Genomic DNA, 21,263 nt, shown 5'->3' with positions numbered 1-21,263 from the left:
TGCAACTGCCATGAGAAGGTTCACAATCAAGTTTTGCTCCACCCTGCTGCCTGGGTCTGGGTTTCTATAAAAATCCTCTTGTCACACTTTGGCTCACAGTGTTTCATTTTCTGCCATAGTGTAAAAGACAGGATGCAGTAGATATGTTCTTAATTAAAGAGTGAAAATTTATTTTTATATCCTTCAACTTGAGCAGTTTATGGGCAATCTGAACTTCTTTCATTGGATCTTCAGATCTAGCTGATGACATCAGTCAGGGTGAACAACCACAGCAAATACACATTCCTTGCTTTTCATAATCTGAAACTTTTCATCTTGTTTTAAATATTGGTATAGATTATTCAGAATAAAATCTTATAATTCACTCTATCGAACTTGATATGTGATGCTGTTTAATAAAAACACCAAAAATTCTATGAAACCACTAATAATATGGCTTACTTGATGGTTCGTAATTACATCACTTTGGGAGCATGCTTCTTTGAAGATGTGCATAGGTTCCAATTTTGAGTTACCTACTTGTAGTTATTAGATCTGCTCACTTCTTATTCTTCCTCAGGTCCAAACTCATTCCTGCTCTCCCTCATGAGAGCTGGGATCCAAAAAGGCTTGGGTCCTGAGGCAAGGGTGAGAGGATACACAAAGATCCAGTATCTGCAGCAGCCAGGAACAAATGGAAAGTACCAGCAAAAGAGAGGATGTCCAGGATCAGAAACAAACTAAATGTAATTGTGTTGTGAGGGCAGAAGCAGATCTCCGTTGGTTTTCTAGGGTTGTCATAACACATACCACAGACGGAATGGCTTAAAATAGAAATTTTCTCACAGTGCTAGAGGCTGAAAGTCCAAGAATAAGATGTCTGTAGGACTGGGTCCTTCTGAAGATGGAGAAAGAAGACTCTATGTTTTTCTCCTTGGCTTCTTGAGGATTGCCTTTATCCTGTAACTTCACATTGTCTTTCATCTGTGTGTGTCTTCAACCAAACTTCCTCTTCTTGTAAAGACACCAGTCCAACTGGATTAAGGCCCACTCCAATGACCTCATTTGAACTTGATGACCTGTGTGAAGACCCTGTCTCTAAAGAAGGTCGCTTTCTGACCATACTAGCATTAGGACTTCAACATACGAATTTGATGGGAGAACACAATTTGGCCCGTAACAACATCCCAAAACAAGGAAACAAAGCCAGAGTTGAGAGCTGTATATAAAAAAGAAATATATGTAATTTGGGGGTGAGGTAAGGCAGGTTCCAGGTGACTGACACCAATGGAGATGAAATATCCATCACTGCCTTTACTGATCTTTTTCTACAAGGTCATGGTGCACACTGTGTCTAGATGTGGGTAGAGCTGACTGCCTTAAAGGTTCAGAGTCTAATGTCTTCCCCTTGGGGCCCCTTTAATATCTTTTCCCAGAGCTAGGTAAGGTAGTTAAAGATTTCCCCTGGGGAAGTAGAAAAAGAATTTAAGCTTAATTTCCTATTTCAGTATGTTAGGAGAAGCTTCCATGTACAAGGCCATGGAAGGCCATGGTAATGAGGCTCTACTCCCATGTTGTAGTGAAAACCACCAGGGTCCTTAAAAAATGGCACTCAGTTCATCCTAGGTTAGTAGTGGAAGGAGAATCATTTGCTGGGACAACATTCTAATTCCTCCAAGATTCACAGTTCTGGTGATCTCACTATTTACTACTGCCAACCATCCCAGTTGGCACTCCTAAGAGAGTGGATTATATAACATTATGGCTCATTTTTTCATTTTATTTCACTATCCCCCAAGTATTTAGTAAAGTATTAATGCCAGGTTATTAAAATAGTACAGTGGTCCCTGAGGCCACAGAGGTAGCTTTAATAATCTGGGGCCAAGGACCATCAGGGTGTCAACAAAAGCCTTCTGTCTCCATTTCCAAATTTGAACGATGTGATCTGGGAGGTTTCCTTACATGATTCTAGCAGTTATGTTGAGGGAGTAAGTTCTGAATTTTACATCATTCAGACTGCAGCATCAAAAGATTGCGACATTTCTGAGCTACTTCTGAAATCTTGTGCTTTTGACATGTATTATTTAGCATGTTTTCCTGACTATAATCGCATGAAAAAATAATCTAACTAATTTCTACATTTTCAAAATTATGCAGCTAGTATTTTAAATGTGAACTTTAAGTGTGGCTATGGAATGCTGCCTAATTTACAGATTGATCAATTATTGGTGGTTTGGATGTTATGTAAAAAGAGCATTACATCTTGTTATACTGCAAGAACTTTTTATAGTATTTTTCATCCTTATCAATATTAATTTCAGGAGTGATCATCCATACTCTGATTCCATGTATAATAATCTTATTTAGATCTACTATTTATAATCATGAGAAGGGAGATTTATGAAAACTAGTGCTAATTAAAAAGGTGAAGAAAATTAGAGCGGAAGTAAAAGTGGAAAGGTAGTCCGTCAAAATATTGGAATCAATGGTGCCTACTGCTGTGTCACCGAACTTCTAGTAATTATTTACTTAGGCTTATTCAGTTCACCCACGACTGGGGGCATTGTGCCATGACTCTTATTTACATTAGCTCATTCATTCTCACCACAACCTGATGAAATTAGGTATGATTAGTCTAGTTTACAAAAAGAAGATTAGGAAGGTTGATTAACAAGGAAATAGAGAAAGAGATGACTTCATTGTTTTGACTCCTAAAAGCTTTCTCATCAATTGGGTTCAGGACAAAGGCTTTTCCAAACTCATGGGGAAAAAAAAATCAAGAACCACCAGTGTTGTAACCAAATATATGAATAACTAATGTATAAACAACATACTAGAGGATATTGTATATCATGAAAGTATATCAGATCATTACTGTAGCTCAAGATTCAAGAATCTGATTGTCCCATTTATTCTCCACATTGTGAATTGTTTACTAAAATTTTGGGTTTCATGTTTCTGTGATCTACAAAGCTGGAATGAAGACTCTAATTAAATATCCAAGAAGTGATTTCAGATGGGCAGGTGGCTTGGCCTCAAATCTTGACTCTTGTACAAATTAGTTAATTGACCTTGGAAAATTCACTTAGCCTTCCTGAGCCCCAGATGCTGTCCTGCAGGATTTTGTGAGAGCTGAATGAAATAATCCATGTGAAAATACATAGTTAGTACTTTGTGACACAAAGTTAGTAATCATTAAATGTTAACTGAATGGGACTATAAATTGGTTGTCTATTTTCATACCAGATTTCTTAAAACTACTAAACATTAGTTCTTTATTTCTCTATCACGCATAATCAATGGTTTTATAAATGAGTTGTATAGATCAATTAACTCAAAGTTGGATTTCCAATGTCCCATATAATATACATATTTTATATTTGTACATATATATTATACATGTTAATTATATATATTTTTCTCCTATAGAGACCAAGATCTGAAAAATGAAGTAAATTCTAATGTGCCTAAAAACAAAAATGGAAGGTAAGAGTTATTATAATTTCCTTTTTTGTTATCAATCCCGTATAAGTCTACATAAATTATATAATCTTAAATCTTAGAAGATTTGCTGAGGAGTTATATTATGGTATTTAGTTATAAATGCTACTGAAATACAAAAATTAATATACAGGTACTTAATAGTTGATATGGAAAAAAGTTAACAAAATTCAAATTCTGTTGGAATTTCTGTCAAAGAGCCTTCTACTCAATTCCTTCATGTTAAAGGTATCATGGAAATTCAAAGCTCTGCACTTGGGCTGTGAAGATTTATTTTTACTTTTTGTTGCTTGGTAGTTTTTCAATGGTGCAGAAAACACTCTGGGACTCTCTTCCTTGGATACCTAGTGCTAAAAGAATGTACAAATTCATCACAGCTACAAGACAGGACCTAGTTTTGAAATTTCTTTACACCACAGAGTATAATGGCATTAAAACTATTGTACTTTTTTTTTTAAAGGGCAAGTATACTTCATTGTTGTTACAGACTGTTTAAGAAAGAATTAAAAATATTTTTCCATGTTTTGTAATCCTCCCACACACATATAGGAAACCCAAAACCTATAGGTTCTTATTTTTTACCTTTGTAAGGGGCAGTTGTCTTTTCCAGTAAAAATTTCTTATGCAAAGAAATGATATTGCCAATATTGTATGGAGAGTGGAAAAGCAAAAATGATCTGGGTCACTTTTTCCCCCATAATGTCTACAAAAGATTGCATCTAATGGGTAATTTCGTTCTGTCCCTTAATTCCCTACATCATCTTCTGCCTTCTCTTCTTGTGGTCACAAAAAAACCTTTGATAAAATGAGGGAGGGTAAATTTTCAGTAGGATCTGTTTATCTTAGAAAAACATCCGTTATTTTGAGAATAGGATTGGGTTTACAATTAACCAGTCTTCCAGATAATTTGAGTATTATATGGAAGTGATCAAGGTAAAAAAAAATTACAAGTAAATGATCATGTATGCTTAAGGAATGTCTCATTTAATATGATTTGAAAGATGGTCCAATTTCAGTGTGGCTTTTTCACAAAATGGGTTTTATTGGAAGGATTAATAAAGAAATGAAATTGTATGGAACTTCAAGAGCAGGAATAGTAGTATGCCCAGGTCTCATAGAGACCTGAACTGGAAGGTTGTTCCTTCTTGGCCAGAGAACATTCCATCAGGAATCCCTGAACACTAACCCGAGTTCCTTATCATTACTGTAACTCAGCTACTCTCTGAATTTTGGCTCATCCCAGTTTTTCTCCCAGTCTTTCTTCTGCCCGTTGGCTTCCTTATTCTCTACTCTGTATCTGTTTGATAACCAAGATTCTTTGCTGCCTCTCGGTTTCTGCCTCCTCATACCTGGAGCTTATTTTAGCTTTCCGTGGTCTGTTTGGCCTCCTAAAGCAAGGCAGTATGGGTTTGGCCATCTGCATTAAAGATGGTGTGTAGAGGGAAAACACCATGGTTGAAAATAAGGTGCACAGTCTCCTTTCCTTTCCAGCAATTTCATCTGTGTCTCCTGCCTTCCATAATCCAATGATGACAGAAACGTTTGCAAACACACCCACTCTTTCCCAGGGAGATGGGAATCAGCACAATCGGTGTCTACATCCAGATGCCTTAACACCACCATTACAAGACATTTGTTGATCCCTGAATTCTGTTTTTAGGTGGTGTTTATTCTCCTTCAGATCTATCACTATCCTGTATGTGTACAATTTCTCATGGTTCTGCTATCTAAAAATTAAATGGAAAATGTCACTCCCACCCTGGCACTGACACAACCATCATAATAAAAATTTTCACCCAGAAAAAAGTGGAAAGAAGAAATCTCTAGGCCCAACTTTTATGCCCATGGAATGGATTCTGACTGCAAAAAGGACTGTCAAAATGGGTGAATGGGTAAATCTCGAATAGAAAAAAATTTGAGAAAGCTCACAGAGAGTAAGAGACGACTAAGTGTGGAAGGTTACTAAGTCAGAGAGGTAGGATGAATCCAAGTGTTAGGGCAGCAAATCCCCTCTTACAATTTTTACAATAGAGTACTTTTAAAAAAAAATATTTAAAATTTGAAATTTTTACAAGAGCTTAAGACCTTGACATTTTGTAGAAGTAAACCTAACACATATCATACAAAATAGTGGGCTTTTAATAAGAATTTTATTCTTTATGCAAAAGAGATTTATAAAGTTCATAGGGGCATGGATGTTTATCCGTTGAAATTGTTTTATGGTAGTTAACGTCAGGCTGCCAAGTTTAATCTAGTAAGACGATGGAAATCTAAATAAGAATCTTGGGCCAATGTGCTAAACAGACTTGATTCACTTTAGGAATGCATTCACTTTGTATAGTAATTGGATGTACGAGTAAATATATGTTCCTAATCAGTATACGCATGCAGATGTGCAACCATCACCACAGTCCATTTTAGAACATATTTGTCACCTCAAAAAGAAACCCCATATCGTTAGCAGTCACACATCATTTTCTCCCCAACCTGTCATCCTAGGTGACTGCTAATCTACTTTCTGTCTCTGTGAATTGCCTATACTGAACACTTCATATAAATGGAATCATACAATATGTGGTCCTTTATGACTGGCTTCTTTCACTTTTTGTAATGTTTTCAAGATTCATCCATATTATAACATATATCAGTACTTTGTCTTTTTATTCCCAAATAGTTCTTATTCCACTGTATGGCTAAACAGCATTTTGTTCCTTCATCAATTGATGGGCATTTGAATTGTTTCTGACTTTGGAGGTGTATTTAACTATTGTGAACAATGCTGTATACATAGCTTTTTCGGGGGGGGGTATCTTTCATTTTTCTTGTGTATATATTTAGGAGTGGAATTGCTAGATTGTATAGTAAATCTGTGTTTAACTATCTTAGGAACCGCCAGACTGTTTTTCAGATCAGCTGTACAATTTTATACTCTCATCGGCAATCCATGAGGGTTCCAGATAGGTAAATTTTCAGGGTGAATTTCCACTGCAGGAAACATTTTCTCAAGAGCAATTTCATTAAGAATTCTGTAAGATCCTACGCAGTGCTTGAGTTTATATTTTGTAGAGTTGTTATTTAATTGAGACAAAATTATGACCATTGATTGGAAGTTATAATTCAATGATTTTTTTTCAATGAAGAATAGATTCTTAATCATAAAACTGTTTTTTAACAACAAACATTGTGAGTCATGAGTTCTCCTTTATGAGGATTATTCAAGGCATCTGAGACAAATACTTGATTTGTACCGGTTCCCAAACTTTAGTGCATGTCACAACCACCTGCTGACCCAGGCATCACACTTTGAGAACCAGTGCTCTTTTTGGTAAGATGTGGGGCTGCCCAACCTCTAAGGTGTTGGTTTTCAACCTTCACTTGCGTGTGAGACTCACCGGAGAGGCTTAAAAGAATCCCAGTACCTAAGCTGCTATTCAAGCTAATTAAACCAGAATACCTGGTGGTAAGACCCAATAGCATTAATAAAAGCACTACAGGTGATTTCACTGGTTGACAAAGTATTTTCTAACTATTTCTATGGTTCTAAATAATAATACAAAATAGATCACCACTTATTGGCATCAAGATAGAATTTCCTGTGTAACATCTATCACCATCTCACGAAGAGCAAAGAAAGACTTGGCAACAATCACAGACCCTAGAACACTAGAGAGACATGATGATTTTGTGAAAGATATATCCTGGTTCTGATTCTGGAACTGAGAAAGGGTATCAGTGGAAAAATGGACGAAATACAAATGAAGTCTATAGTTTAATTAACAGTATTGTACTGACGTTGATTCCTTAGTTTTGACAAATGTACCATGGTTATGTGTGATATCAGTATTAGGAGAAGCTAGGTGAAGGGGTGACACGGCTTGGCCACATCATCTTTGCACTTTTTCCACACATTCAGAGTTACTCGAGAATAAAAGACCTCTCCCTTTTTTTAATTAATCTGTCATCTTCCAAACCTAGTGGCAGAGCAAAATCCATCAAAGAGTTTGTTGTTCTACATTTCAAATTGGTTTACCAGTGTTTGGGTTTTATTCACAATTATAAAAATTAAATCTTCACGAAGGCATTGTTATTAATCTCATAAACACAACTAGGAAATGCTACTCATATTATCACTCTGTCTGGGCTGCCATAACAAAAATACCACAGACCAAGTGGCTTAAACAACAGAAATTTATTTTCTCACAACTCTGGAGGCTAGAAGTCCAAGGTCAAGGTGCTATCAGGTTTGGCTTCTCCTGAGGCCTTTCTCCTTGGCGTGCAGATGGCCACATTCCCACAGCCTTGCATGGCCTCTCCTCTGTATTTGTACAAACACACGCAGATCTCTCCTGTCACGTCCTCTGCATAAAAGGTCACAAGTCCTATGGCCCCTCCCATGACCTCACGTAACCTTTTTTACCTTCTTACAGGCTCTGTCTGCAAATCACATTGAGCATTAGGGTTCCAACATATGAATTTTGTGGGGAGACAATTCAATCCATAGCAATACTGTTTGCAGATTACTTCCCTTTCTTATTTGCTGATTTTGCTAACTGGTGATACTCAATTTTATCCTGCCAAGGATGGTACAAACACATTTCAAACTCACGGACAACCTTTATGCTTTGAAGCAGTTTATCTGTTAAAATTGGGTTTTGCTTTGTATATGATATGATTTGAATGTTTCCAAACAACTGCTAGTTAGGTTAATAATTCCTGGAGTGACATATTCTAATAATCAGGTTAGAAAATCTTCTAATGTAAATTCTACTTTCTCATTACTTAGTATCATTTTAATGTAGCTGTATGTTTTGTGAAACATTCATCCTAAAACTTGAAGATGATCTTCTGTATGCCAGAGATAATATGTGAACAAATGTTTTCCTCTTCTTTAAGAGCTCTCTGGGAATGGAAGGAACAGCATGTTTAAAAATGATAAGGCTTGATTAAGATCAAAACTATCCTCTTGGTTTTCACATCTCTTCTATATCAGAGTTTACTAAATTGCAGGGAGAAAAGTGGCTAAAATTCTAAAGCTATTCCTGCTTTAAAATTTTCCTCTGTTCCAGAGGAAAAAGAAAATATGCCTACAATTTGTTAAGCATAGTGACATGTTTTAGTTGACTGAAATCTAGGTCAGGGTTCTGTAATCCTCAAAATATTGCTTTCCATTAAAAACAAGATGGAAACTGTAATTTCCAAAAGCAATCCCTGGATAATTTTCATCAAGTTGATAAGCTCAAGATACACAAGAGAAGCTTTCTACAGTGGCACTGCTGGTGTGACAATGTTACTGGAACCAATTTCAGATGGTTTTTGCCCTTGGTGAAAAGGTATTCTGTCCTAGTGTTAGAAAATATGACACATGCCTGAGGATTATTCTTAAAGGTAAGACAGTGGTTGCTGTGGAGAGTAATTCTGTTCGTGTATCTGCACAGAAACCAGAAAAATATAGTGAGGTTCACTGTATGTAAAGAATGTTAATTGAACAAATTTTAAAAAAACAGAAAACTTCTAAGTGGCCTCCGCGTTTGCTTTCCCAGGCTAGATGGCCAAGTCAATGGATCCACGGATGCTTTGAACGACCAGCTCACTGGATCTCCTGCCCATTCGTATGAAGCCAGGAAGAATCTCAGGTACTGTAGCCAAATATAAAACAAATGACAGGTCTACTCTCCTGTTTTTAAAAATCATCTTATATATAACCTGACCGCTCCTTTGAAATGCTTAAGTTTCTAATTTTATCAGTGGCTGTATGTAAACCACTTCACACAATGGCATTAAGTCAGAAACTTAGTTATTGGGAAGTTTTGATATCTGGATAGGAAAATGCAAATGTGATTTTTCCCTGAAATTTTTACTTTTTTTTTTTTTTTTTGAAGAGCCTCTTTGTGACAGTAGTGTTGAGATTCTCTAGGTAGATTTAAAGTTTTCATTAAAATGGATGTTATCATGTTAATTCATTAAGGTCAACTTTTTGAGGTTTGTGGGGAAAGAGGTGGTTTGGAAATATGAATGAAACACCTGGGAAACAAACACCAAAATGTATGATACAGATACTCCAAATAATCTTCATGCTCTACAGCAGATATTCTGAGTGACCAATTTTCATAGTGTTCTGGAAGTAGGCCAAGACAGTGGAAGCTAAGAATAAAATAGGAGATATGCAGACATTTTGCAGAAGTGGGTTAATACCCTTTTAACAATTACATTTCAAAAGTTATAATTTAAAAGGAATATATAAGCACTGTTTGTTTGCACTGAATTGGATAACAGCCTAATTATTTTTGTTATCCTTGTAACTGAACTTTAAACATTAAATAAATGGTTCATATTGCAGCTTCAATGCTGAAACCAGGCACGCAGGACCAAAGGATACCTTTGTGTATACAAGGACATATGTGGAGAACAGGTACTGGAAATTTATTTAAAATATTTTGCTCCATTTATTTCAATTTTGAAATAATCTATGTGTAAGAAGAGATGCTATTATTTTGGGGTAAGCTTGTTTTTTGTTTTTTTTTTTTTCAAATAGAAGACCATTTTAGAATATATTAAGTTCTAGGCATATAATTCTTTATAATAGATCCAGTGTTAAGTTTTTGGCAAATAATCATAAATAGTCATTGGTTGAACCAAATACTTGAATATAACAACTGTATACATAATAGGATAACCATTTGTCAGTTCTCACATAATTGTATGTAACTATTTGTCTATAACAAGCTTTATAAAATCATGCAATACAAAATGACTCCATTATTTCTATGGTAATTTTAAGTCCCATTTTAATTAAGTAACTCTAGTTCTATCTCCTCTTGTTTACTTCCAATCTGAAATAGGGGGTATTACTTTTAGGAGATACACTCTGGCTCAAATTACAGAGAATTGGTATCTCCAAAAATCTGCTGCTTGGGGTGATGAATGTTGAGGAAAACATCAAACAAGGTCATTAATTCATAATTCATTCCATTTTAAGGAGTTCAAAAATAAGAATTAGCCTAACTGTGGGATAATATACTGATGGGGACTACAAATATGATCTATGTGACATATGTGTTAACCAGAGCCCATTTCAAAGAAGGGAGAGCATCTGTGGAGAGGGCTCCCTGAAAGGACTCAAGGAACTTCATTATATGTCAGGAAGTGGACAATTTTCCAAAAAAGGTTTTTCAAAGCACACATAAGTTACCTTGTAAAATGTAGCTTCAAGTTTGATTTTTCTGTCGAATCTAATTCTCCCTAAATTGTACACTGATGTTGCAGTATAGTGTGGAGATCCTGGCTTCAGATTTGGGATTGAATCTCTATCATTTACTAACCATGTAGTCTTGGCAAAAGATACTTAATTTCTTCACATCTCAGTTTCCTCATCAATAAAATGGGAGTAATGATATATGTATGTATCTTGCACAAATGTGTGCAAACTCTTACTTAGCATTGTGGGTTATGTATTCTGACAACAGTCTGCCTGTGGGCAGTTTGAAGGGAGAGAGAGATTTCCTATTTACAAATTTCAGGGGAAGATTGTGGAATTACCACTCACTGTATGAAGTAATAGCAATGTATTGCTTCCAGCCGTAATATACTCCAGGTAGCACAAGTACTGGGAAGCAATTATGAGCGGCCAGCTGGTTAGTGCATTGCCAGACTCCGTTTGTCTCCCGGAAAGACTGACATTTACAAACTGGGGCAGTCTGAGAAATGGAACAAAGAGACTTAAAATTACTTTTTTTTTTTTTTTTGCTTTCATTCTGGACCATTCTTTTTTGGGTGTTTTCAAGTAAAAACAACATTTCTACCTATGAGTCTCTGCTTCCCTACCTGAATGGTGATGTTTGTAGGTGCTTATACTGGTTCGTGTTTTGTGTATTTCCTTTTCTCTGTTACATTACATGTGGCTTCTTTTCGTAAATGAACAAGGGAGGGGCAAGTATAAATTTCATGAGAAACAGTAACTTCTTATCCCATTCACCCTTGTCCCTGTGCTCTTGCCCTATTCTCTGTTTACTTCAGTTGGTATGTCATCTTATGTCATCTTGGAGATGGCTTATGTGTTAGGTCTTCTCTGTATTAAAAAAAAAAAGACATTAGTACATGATGTTGGTAACATCACAGAGAAGAATAATAAGGCTGCATGAGGAGGTATGTGTGCTTTGTTATCTGCATATCGGTGTGTACAACAAGACTATGGAAATCACCCAATTCTCACATGTCCATGTGTGTTTGTTTTTAGTAAATCACTGAAGGATGGATATCAGGAGAATATCTCCGGAAAATACATACAAACTGTTTATTCAACTTCAGACAGGTGAGTTTGTCTGTATTTCCACACCTAAAAGTATGTATACACACATACTTACACGGACATATATACACTTATATAGACATATATGTGTGTATATACACTTTTAGAGATAATATATATTTTATTTATTTTACTGTATATGTATATATGTATGTATGCATACATATATGTTCATATATAATATTTTATATTCACATTTGATATATTTTTATTTTATATATATATATACTATTGAAATATGTGATTCTTGTTGTCCATTGTACTTAGAGATGGCACTCCTGACAGTTACTGTTGCATACGTGTACGAATCATACGTGTACGAATGGAACAATGTACAACAACCTCTGCATCCAGGAATTAATTCTTTGACTTCCTGGCTATTGCTGCTCTCTGATTTTGATGTACTTGATGTACTTGATTCCAACAGAGCTTTGCACACCTTCCAGCTTCTTCACAGACCAGCCCCTAGACTGTTGCTGATTCCCAGGAATTCCTGTTGATGTCACATTTTTAGTGTCTAGGCTTCATTGCATCACTTGACTATGCCCTCAACCCTCCCTTCTTCTGGTTTTCAAAACCCAGCTTACTTACCCACCGCTGCGTGGATATGGATATGCTGCTATGACCCACTCTGGGCCCACTCTCAGTTCTCAAGACAGGGGTTACAGTGCATATCAAGTTAGTTCTGGGAAAGAGACACCAGGCTTTTGCTGTTGGTGATCCTTTTTTACCATTTAATGTTCAGGGGGGCCCATAGACGATGCTTGTGAGAATAGAGCCTGCAGATTTCCAGTGGACAAAATGAAAATAATTAGCATTTCAACCCAACCACTGGAAACCAGCTATAGTGCAAATTTACAACATTCTATGAATGGTATTTCTTTATAGCAGAGGCTGGACATATGACTTATGAGGGTGAGGGCTTGTCTGATTTTTATGCACAGCCTCAGCCTGAAATGCAGTGTTTGGCACCCAGCAGGTACTCAGTAAATGTTTTCAGAAAAAGAAAACTAATGCTCTATTTGCTACAGAAAACACAGATAGGCCAGCCATCAAAATTATATCCTTCTTGTCTCTTTTATAAGATCTTGTAGTACTAGTCATCTTTCAAGTGTCTTGCCTTTAAGTCACACTGCCTTGAGGAATAAAGTCATCCCTGCAAGCGTTAGAACTACAAATACTGTCTAGATAACTAAAAACAAACAAATTTTAAAAAAACAAAGTTTGGTGTTTTTTTTTTTTTCATAATGCTTTGAAAAAGGTCTTTGATTAACAGTATGATCTTAATAAGGACAATACCAACATCAGGGCTTTCCCTTGGCTCATATTGTTATTATTAACTTAAGGAAGGAAAACATTCTTCACAAAAGCATTGCTCTTAATGTGAAGAGTTTCAGTTCTGTTACTCAAGTGGTCCTTGAAATTTTATCTTAGTCCTCAGAGCAAAAGTCAGTTCTCTGCAAGACTAGCCAAGCAACTTTTTTTGTTGATTATTGTGTGAAATTAGCTGAATCCCCTGAGTTCTTATCTAAGCATTTCAATCCCATTTAAAGTGGCTTCCCCCTTTACAGGATAAAGACTAATTCCTTCGCACAATTATTTAAGGGCCTTTAGAACTTGCTCCTTCTGAATATTAACTGATGTTTAATGACTTCAGATACCCTCTTGGGTATATCCTGTTCACTCTGTTGAATTCCTTTCTCCTGCCCCTCTACACCTCGCCGAGCTCACCTTGAAGGCCCTCTGTCTTCAAGCTTTAACTCATGTGGCACTTTTTCCAGCAAGACCTCCCTGACTCCAGCCTGGGGAATAGTTGCTTCGTGGGCCACGGTCTCCTAATTCTCTCCATGTAGCCATAATACGCTGTGATCATTGAATCATACACTTGGCTGCCCTCATGAAAAGAAGGAGACCATTTCACTCTTCTTTATATTCCCAGCTCCTCCCTCAGTGCCTCTGGAATGGAAGTAGAATAGAGAGTGCCTGTTTTCTACTCTTCAAGAGCTGCAGTCTTACAGGGGAAATTTATATGTGTGTGTACATATGTATGTATGTATATGAATTATCCATAGGAAAGTACTTGCCAGGAATATATACCCAAGTACCTTTAGAGTTAATTGAAAGATGAAAATATTTATTGATATACATAAGGACTAGGAAGACATGGCTTAGAATGACCGAAAGTATAAAATTGGACAATATTCTTCTACTTGAATCTTCTCTCCTACCTCCTTCTTCTAACCATTTTCCCTCCTCTCTGCTTCTGGTCCTGGGCTTGATCCTAGGATCAAGGCTCCCAGGCATGCCTAGTTCACTTTTCCACAGGGAGTCTGAGAGTCTTTGTGGGCAGGCCTAGGTAGCACAGGGACTCTAGGGCCACTCTGCCTTCACTCAAATCCTGCTGCTGCCACTCAGCTAGCTGCATGACTGGAACAAATTTCTTACCCTTCTGTGCTTTAGTTTCTTCTTCTGTAAGTTGATGTAAAAATAGTAGTACCTGCTTTTCAAGACATGTGGTGAAAAATAAATGAGTTTAAGTGAGCCAAGTGCATGGAAAGCGCACTGCCCGCATAAAGCCGATTAGCACTCTATAAGTATTGGTTATTTAAAAAAATATATTTATTTTAGAGAGAGAGCACACATGAAAAAGGGGAAGGGTGGAAGGGAGGGGCAGAGGGAGTCAAGCAGGCTCCACGTTGAGAACGGAGCCCAAAGTGGGGCTCAGTCTCACGACCCTGAGATCGTGACATGGGTTAACACCAAGAGTCAGATGCTTAACTGCCTGAGCCCTCCAGGTACCCAGTATTGGATATTTTTATTTTACCACCCCATTGTGTATTCTACTGTGGAAATTTCAGGCCTGCCTGAAACTAATAAACTTTGTGAGGTGCTATGTAAGACAGTTCTAGTACCTTCCCAAAGGAAAAGAATTGCAGAGCTGTTGGCCTTCTGTAAGGTGCTGACCCGAGGTCTTTGGGACTTGCTGATCGTATCTGTGGTTCATGTTATTGGACACTATTTTTTGAAAATAAATAACAAAACTCTTTTCCTCATCAAATATGTGGGTTATTTCTGATTGGAGAACATAAATTTGGTCATGAAAGCTAGCCCTGTATTCTGAGTCTTAAAAGACACCAAGAGATTATAGGAGTTGTAGGGGAGCATTTTGGGGACTCTAGACCCTGGAGTCTGGGGTAATACGGACCCAACATTTGTGAATTTACCAAAATATTTTTGAGTGGATTTATATTTTTATCCTATTGAATGTTTCAAGACCTAAAATTTTATATTAATCTACTGTATAATTTTTTCTATGATATATGCAAATTAATAATTCAAAACCTCTTCTAGCTTCAAGGGGTACTCATGACCTAGTTCAATTAGGAAACTGTAAACATCTTTGCCCTGCCCAGATGCACCCTTGATTGCTAATGAATTAATAATTTGAGACTTTCCTTCATGTTAATTCTTTGATGTCATTTTGAGGTAACTAGAAGAATCAAACCTATCAATAGAATAAGTAAGTCCCAAAATTTCCTTGATTTTCACACAATTTCCTAAAGTATCAACAAAATTAACATATTGCTTCTACATGACTTTATGGGGAAAACATCCCTCTCTTGCACGATGACAAATGTATTTGTAATTCCTTACATCCCTATAGGTCTGTCATTGAAAGAGATATGTGTACTTATTGCCGGAAACCTTTGGGCACAGAAACAAAAATGATTTTAGATGAATTACAAATTTGCTGCCATTCCACTTGCTTCAAGGTAAGGACATGTTTATTATAGTTAATGAAATATAAAACTGCATAATGATGGCTGGAATCAAAATAATTATTTAATGAAATACATGAGATGAAGTTAAAGCCTTCAGAAACACTCTCATCCACATTAATAATGCACTACTTAAATATTTCGCAGAGTTCTGCAGCCTGAACCTCAAAGGTTTATAATTACTATCTTGGCTTTAGGCTTAGAGTTGATTACTGACACATTTATTACTCTTACCCTAGAGATTTAAATCTGTAAAAATATAAACACTTGTCCTCTTTATAAAAGCTTTTGCAACATTTTAATGAATCATGCGTTGCATAAAAAAGTCACAAAATCCAAAAAGAAAAAGAAATTGTTGAGAAGAAACCTAGTAACTTTTTACATGAGGCATGTGGTTAGGACTGATAAGCTTAATAGTTGAAACTCAGTCTGCTTTTGAGAACATGGTTAGTTATAACTAATTGTGGCTTAGTGTAATAAAAATAAAGCTTATGCAGAAGAATGCTTCAGCTTGTGCTCATTTGCCATTTCTTTTGCTTCTCACAATAATATTGGGTAGGTCAACATGACAGTTGTTGGTGTAACTTGATGAGCACTGGATTGGGAGTCTGAAGGCCTGAGTACAAGTTCTCACTTCACAAGCTGTGACTGTCATTTTGGACCAGCCCCTAAATAGCTTGGCTTCAGTTTCCTTTTCTGTTAAATGAGGTAGCTGACTAGACTAGTGGTTCTCAACTTGGCTGTACATTATCATCACCTGGGGGCAGTTAGGAGAAAAATAGACTGCTTAGGACCAGCCCCAGTTAAATAAAAAACTCTCAAAGATTCCTGGGCATTGGTATTTTTAAAAGCTCCTTGGATAGATCCAAGGGCCACCAGTTTAAGAATCATTTGCCTAAATCCAAGTGTCCTTTCTGTGCTGACCTTCTGTGGTTGATATAAATTACCTAATGTGGTCAAGCACCTGTAATTCTTTAGACAACTGATTGCTTCTCCTTAAATTTGCTTTTAGACAGTGACACATAGCAATCAGATATATGATGCCTCATTTTGAGAAGAAAAGTCAAATTTTAGGCCACAATTTATAGAATTCCATATAAAATAAAATGTGAAATTTGCACAATTAATTATGGGAAAATGAAATTTCCTTTTAGTTATGAAAATTTACTCAATAAAACAAAAGTTAGTCCACATTATCTTTATTGAAAGTTATTATGCAGAAAACTTTAAAATAAAATAATTCTCCCATTTATTTTTTGTAAATAACAATAATTTCCATTGATTATATATTTTTAAAAGATTTTATTTATTTATTTGACAGGAAGAGAGAGGTCGCAAGTAGGCAGAGAGGCAGGCTGGGGGTGGGGTGGGTAGAGGGAAGCAGGCTCCCTGCTGAGCAGAGAGCACGATACAGGCCTCAATCCCAGGACCCTGAGATCATGACCTGAGCCGAAAACAGAGGCTTAACCCACTGAGCCACCCAGGTGCCCCATTTATTGTATTTTGGATGATTTATTTCCATTTTTGGTTTAATTATAAAATACTACTGAGAATAAAAATGTCGCCACACTCCTCGGAAAAGAGGTATTGCTCTTATAGCCATGATAATAGAGAACCACCTGGACTTGTTTAAGCATGCTGAATTGATCAATGACAATTTGCTGCAGTGAACTCACCTCTGAAAGCCATCTAATCAGTAATAGCCTCATGCCTGAAAGTCAGCCATCCAGCAGTGAACTTGTTTCCAAAGAACACGGGTCAACATTTTTCGGCCTCCATAACCAACACAATGCAAAACAAACTGTTCCCTAAAGCCTATTTAAGATCACAGGTCTGTTTTGTCCAGTGAGACTCTAAGCAGACAACATAATTCATCCTTAGCAAGCCAGCAATACGCTTTGTGCTTTTGTTTGAGATATTGAGTGGTGATCTTGCTATTGACATTAACCCATTTTTGAAAAATTATATCTACTCTATTGTGAGTTAAATGGAAGTTCCGGTGCTAATATGCCCTGAAATGCACATTTTCAGAGTAGCGAGATGTCATAAGAGTTTGTTTGAAAAGTTCAATGTTTGGATCCTGGACAAGTACATTCTCACAATCCCTGAGGGTTCTCTTTCATCTGAGTGTTACTGTGTAGGACCGTGCTGAATGAAGTGAAAGGGCTTTTCTATCCTGTTGCACTAAGAATCTAGACACCATGCATAATACATGTTAACTTCATATATCTTTTTTTTTTAAAGTGTGAAATATGCCAACAGCCTTTGGAAAACCTACAAGCAGGTGACAGTATTTGGATTTATAGACGGACAATACACTGTGAACCTTGCTACTCTAAAGTTATGGGTAAGTGTTAAGCACTTTAAGAAATGATCACTTTTACAAATAATAATGAGCACTTGATGTTGAAAATGTAAAGTAAATAAAGTAAAAAATACTTAAATAAATAAAATAATAAAGTAAAAAAATATTTTATTAATTATACTTAGCTAAGAATTCAGCTGAAGGTAGTTACACTATCATAGTGTTTTAAAGTATATAATCTGTCAACATGTATTATTGTTGCCTGATATCAGACCAGGCATAATATAACTAAATAATGAAGCCACTTAATTTGGGAAGTTTTTTTATTTTTTCCAAACAAAAATAAAGATCTTCTTTGTTCAAATAATTTCTTGTCTTGAAGTCCATTTCTGTGAATGACCTTTTATTTTTGCACTGAAATATAATTTTGTACCTAATTTGGTTATTACACAAATCCTTTAATGTTATTTTTAAATGCAAGGTTTAGAGCTAGTTCTATATAATTTTATATTAATATAGCATCTAAGTATTTTTTAATGTGCTCTTAATTGTCATAAATGATATGAAAAGAAAACACTAAGGACTGGCATTTTTAACTCATTTTCTTTAAACTGTGAAAACTGTAAAAGTTGATCTTAAAGTTATGTACAATGTACACTAAGATAGTAAAATAAAATCCTATGAAACTTGAGTAGTTTTTAATAACCAGTGTCAGCATTTTATTTTTTAATTTAATGGTACATAGAATAACCAAGGTGATATTGGATACCAGGACAACAGCCCTACATGGGGGCAAGTTCCCTGACATCTTACTGGTGTGGTAAATAAAAGAGGAGCATGTGGGATTCTTCCATGGGATCCAAAATATGGAATTTAATGACAAATGTGTGACATTAATGAGGTACTGGGAGGCTGCATCTGGAAAATGTTCTGAGAAATACTCAGAAACCCACGTTCCATCAGGCTGCAGTATCAATTATAAGAACAAACCTAATTATATTCACACTTTGCTTTCTATTTCCTGCTTTCCCCAGCCAGTTTCCATATTCTGTTTTCTTCCTAATTTAGCAGACTTATTATGATCCAGTATTGTATCAAAGGCCTTGGTGTGCATGGTGACAATCTGAAACTTTCAGTCTTCTAGAAATCCATGACATGGATTGGGAGATATGGTTACCAGAAGACTCAGAAATCTTTGTATCTTCCTCCCTGTCTAGGTGCACTCCACAGGCATTGCCTTTTTTATAGTATGTATCAGTTGTCAAGACACGACTCTCAAGACATCTCATAAGTACAAATACCAGGCATTGGTAACTTTGTGTTTATGGTGTCTGACCAAAAGCCATAGTAATGAATGCAGTAGAAAGAAAACATTGAATGCTTAACCCACCACTACCCCGCCAATGATAGTTATTTAACATTTTTTAATTGTAGGCTTATGTTTGTACTGAAGTTGTATTTCTAACTGTTATTTTCTTTCAAATTTTCAGCAAAGTGGATTCAATAATTCTGGCACATGGAAATCAAGAGAAAAGCGTACATTAAGAAGTTACAATTTTATTTTAAGAATATTTCATCTGGAAAAGCATTTACACTGAAGATTGACTCTTGTATCTAACAATTCTGCTATTGCACAAATAATCTAATTGCCTTCAATAAGGTCATATACAAAAAGGAAACCATCTGGTGTCTGGCTAGATTTAGCCATGAAAAATTCAAGAGGTTCCAGCTACCAGTGTCCAAGGAATGATTGTTCTGAGGGCAGTGAGCTGTGTCAACCTTAACTAGGTCCATGTCTGTCCCCTATGTGTGTGTGGACATTGTGGTTGCTGTTATAGAAGAGTTTCCTTTTTCTCATCTTTGTTTCCCTAAGGATTTGGATTTACAGACATTATTGACATCCTGACAAACTGTCAAAAAAGCAAAATATGTTTCTTTTATGCTCAAAAGAAATGTTGATAGAAATTTTTTAGGAAGTTTGGCAGAAAGATGTTTCATATAAAGTTATATGAACCTCAGAGAATCACTTGACCCTTCCAAACAAAATGATTTCTAGGGTCCCTTTCTGCTCCCCAAATTATCTGATTCTAAAGCAAGTGTTGTTTTCTTCTCAAAACTACAATTGAATATGTGTTTGTTAAGCATATTGAACTAAATAGTACATTCTAAACAATTTGATGTTATCCTTCAATTTGCCAGAGATATAATTTTTATAGAATGTTTTAAAAATAGACATGGATTTATGGATAATGGGAAAAAAATCACATGATGTGGATAGTTTACATATGATAAATTGTTCAATTTTCTTTGCATGTATTTCAAAATCCCGGTATATGAATAATCTCTGAGAAATAATGGTTGTGGATTACAAAGACATGTTCTTCTGCTTGTTGCATATCTATTCATACTACATAGCACTTTACAGCTACAGACAGCATATAAATAAAAATAAAATGAATTACCAGTTACACAGAATCTTTTTGTGGAATGTCTATAAATATTCACTGACTTTGATGTCATCAGTTACAGAGATCACAATTTATTATATTCTATGCCATACTGGTTAACTTAATTCTTTAACTACTTGAACTATAGTTTTTATTTTATTATTATTATTATTATTATTATTATTATTATTTTGAGAGAGAGAGAGAGAAGCACAGTGGGGGAGGGGCAGAGGAAGAGAGAAAATCCCGAGCAGGCTCCATGGCCTGCGCCTATCCTGACACAGAGCTCCATCTCAAAACCCTGAGATCATGATCTGAGCTGAAATCAAGAGTGGGGTTGCTTAACTGACTGAGCCACCCAGGGACCCCACAGCATTTATTTTTTAAGAGCTTTTTCTTGAGGAATTGAAAATTCAATAATCTTATATGAGGATCTAGTATATTTGTGAGAAATTGTTCTTATAAACTATGTTATGTGCACATAGAACTGCTTTCTCAAAGGAAGGCATACAGAACATTGAAGAGAGGATGGAATTTTAGGGAAGCCTAAGGTAGTTGTGAAAAACGGACATCAATTAGGGAGATTAAATGATCATCATATATTTTCCAAATGTTGATAAATTTAAAGAATTATTCTTCTGTGTAATGATATCAGCATCTGTTCCTCTTAGAGACTGGTCTGCAAAGTGTTAAATACAAAACCCTTATCAAAACACAGCAATGTATAATTGTCCTATGGAGAGGAAGCCAGAAAAAAACAATTAATAATAATTTGATATTCATTAATTCATGCTTGATGAGAAGCAGTGGTAATTGGGCCATGTGTTTTATTGTTCTTTTATTACATGCTATCAGAGTGGATCAAAAGAAATAATTTTCTTAGGGTTGGAATTTGTGGCAGAAAAGGATGGATGGAAGAGTATCCCTCCCTTTTATATAAAGTCTAT

At 36.0% G+C, this 21,263-nt stretch overlaps 1 protein-coding gene across 10 annotated transcripts in view; it reads left to right on the top strand.

Moving 5' to 3' along the window:
* SCEL (sciellin) overlaps positions 1 to 20,344 on the top strand; it is a 323,748-nt gene extending 303,404 nt beyond the window's left edge. For all 10 annotated transcript variants that reach the window (XM_045070864.1, XM_045070868.1, XM_045070869.1 and 7 more), the window contains 7 exons: positions 3,409 to 3,465; positions 9,021 to 9,113; positions 9,818 to 9,889; positions 11,714 to 11,788; positions 15,450 to 15,558; positions 17,809 to 17,911; positions 19,360 to 20,344. In XM_045070864.1, the coding sequence (XP_044926799.1) occupies positions 3,409 to 3,465; positions 9,021 to 9,113; positions 9,818 to 9,889; positions 11,714 to 11,788; positions 15,450 to 15,558; positions 17,809 to 17,911; positions 19,360 to 19,376 (526 nt within the window). In that variant the 3' untranslated portion in view covers positions 19,377 to 20,344. The remainder of the gene's footprint in view (positions 1 to 3,408; positions 3,466 to 9,020; positions 9,114 to 9,817; positions 9,890 to 11,713; positions 11,789 to 15,449; positions 15,559 to 17,808; positions 17,912 to 19,359) is intronic.
* The last annotated feature ends 919 nt before the right edge of the window (positions 20,345 to 21,263 follow it).

This window comes from Mustela putorius, unplaced genomic scaffold (assembly GCF_011764305.1).
Source record: "Mustela putorius furo isolate JIRA1106 unplaced genomic scaffold, ASM1176430v1.1 tig00003974_pilon_pilon_pilon, whole genome shotgun sequence".
Classification (NCBI taxonomy): Eukaryota; Metazoa; Chordata; class Mammalia; order Carnivora; family Mustelidae; genus Mustela; species Mustela putorius.
This window is presented reverse-complemented; position numbering and strand designations above follow the sequence as displayed.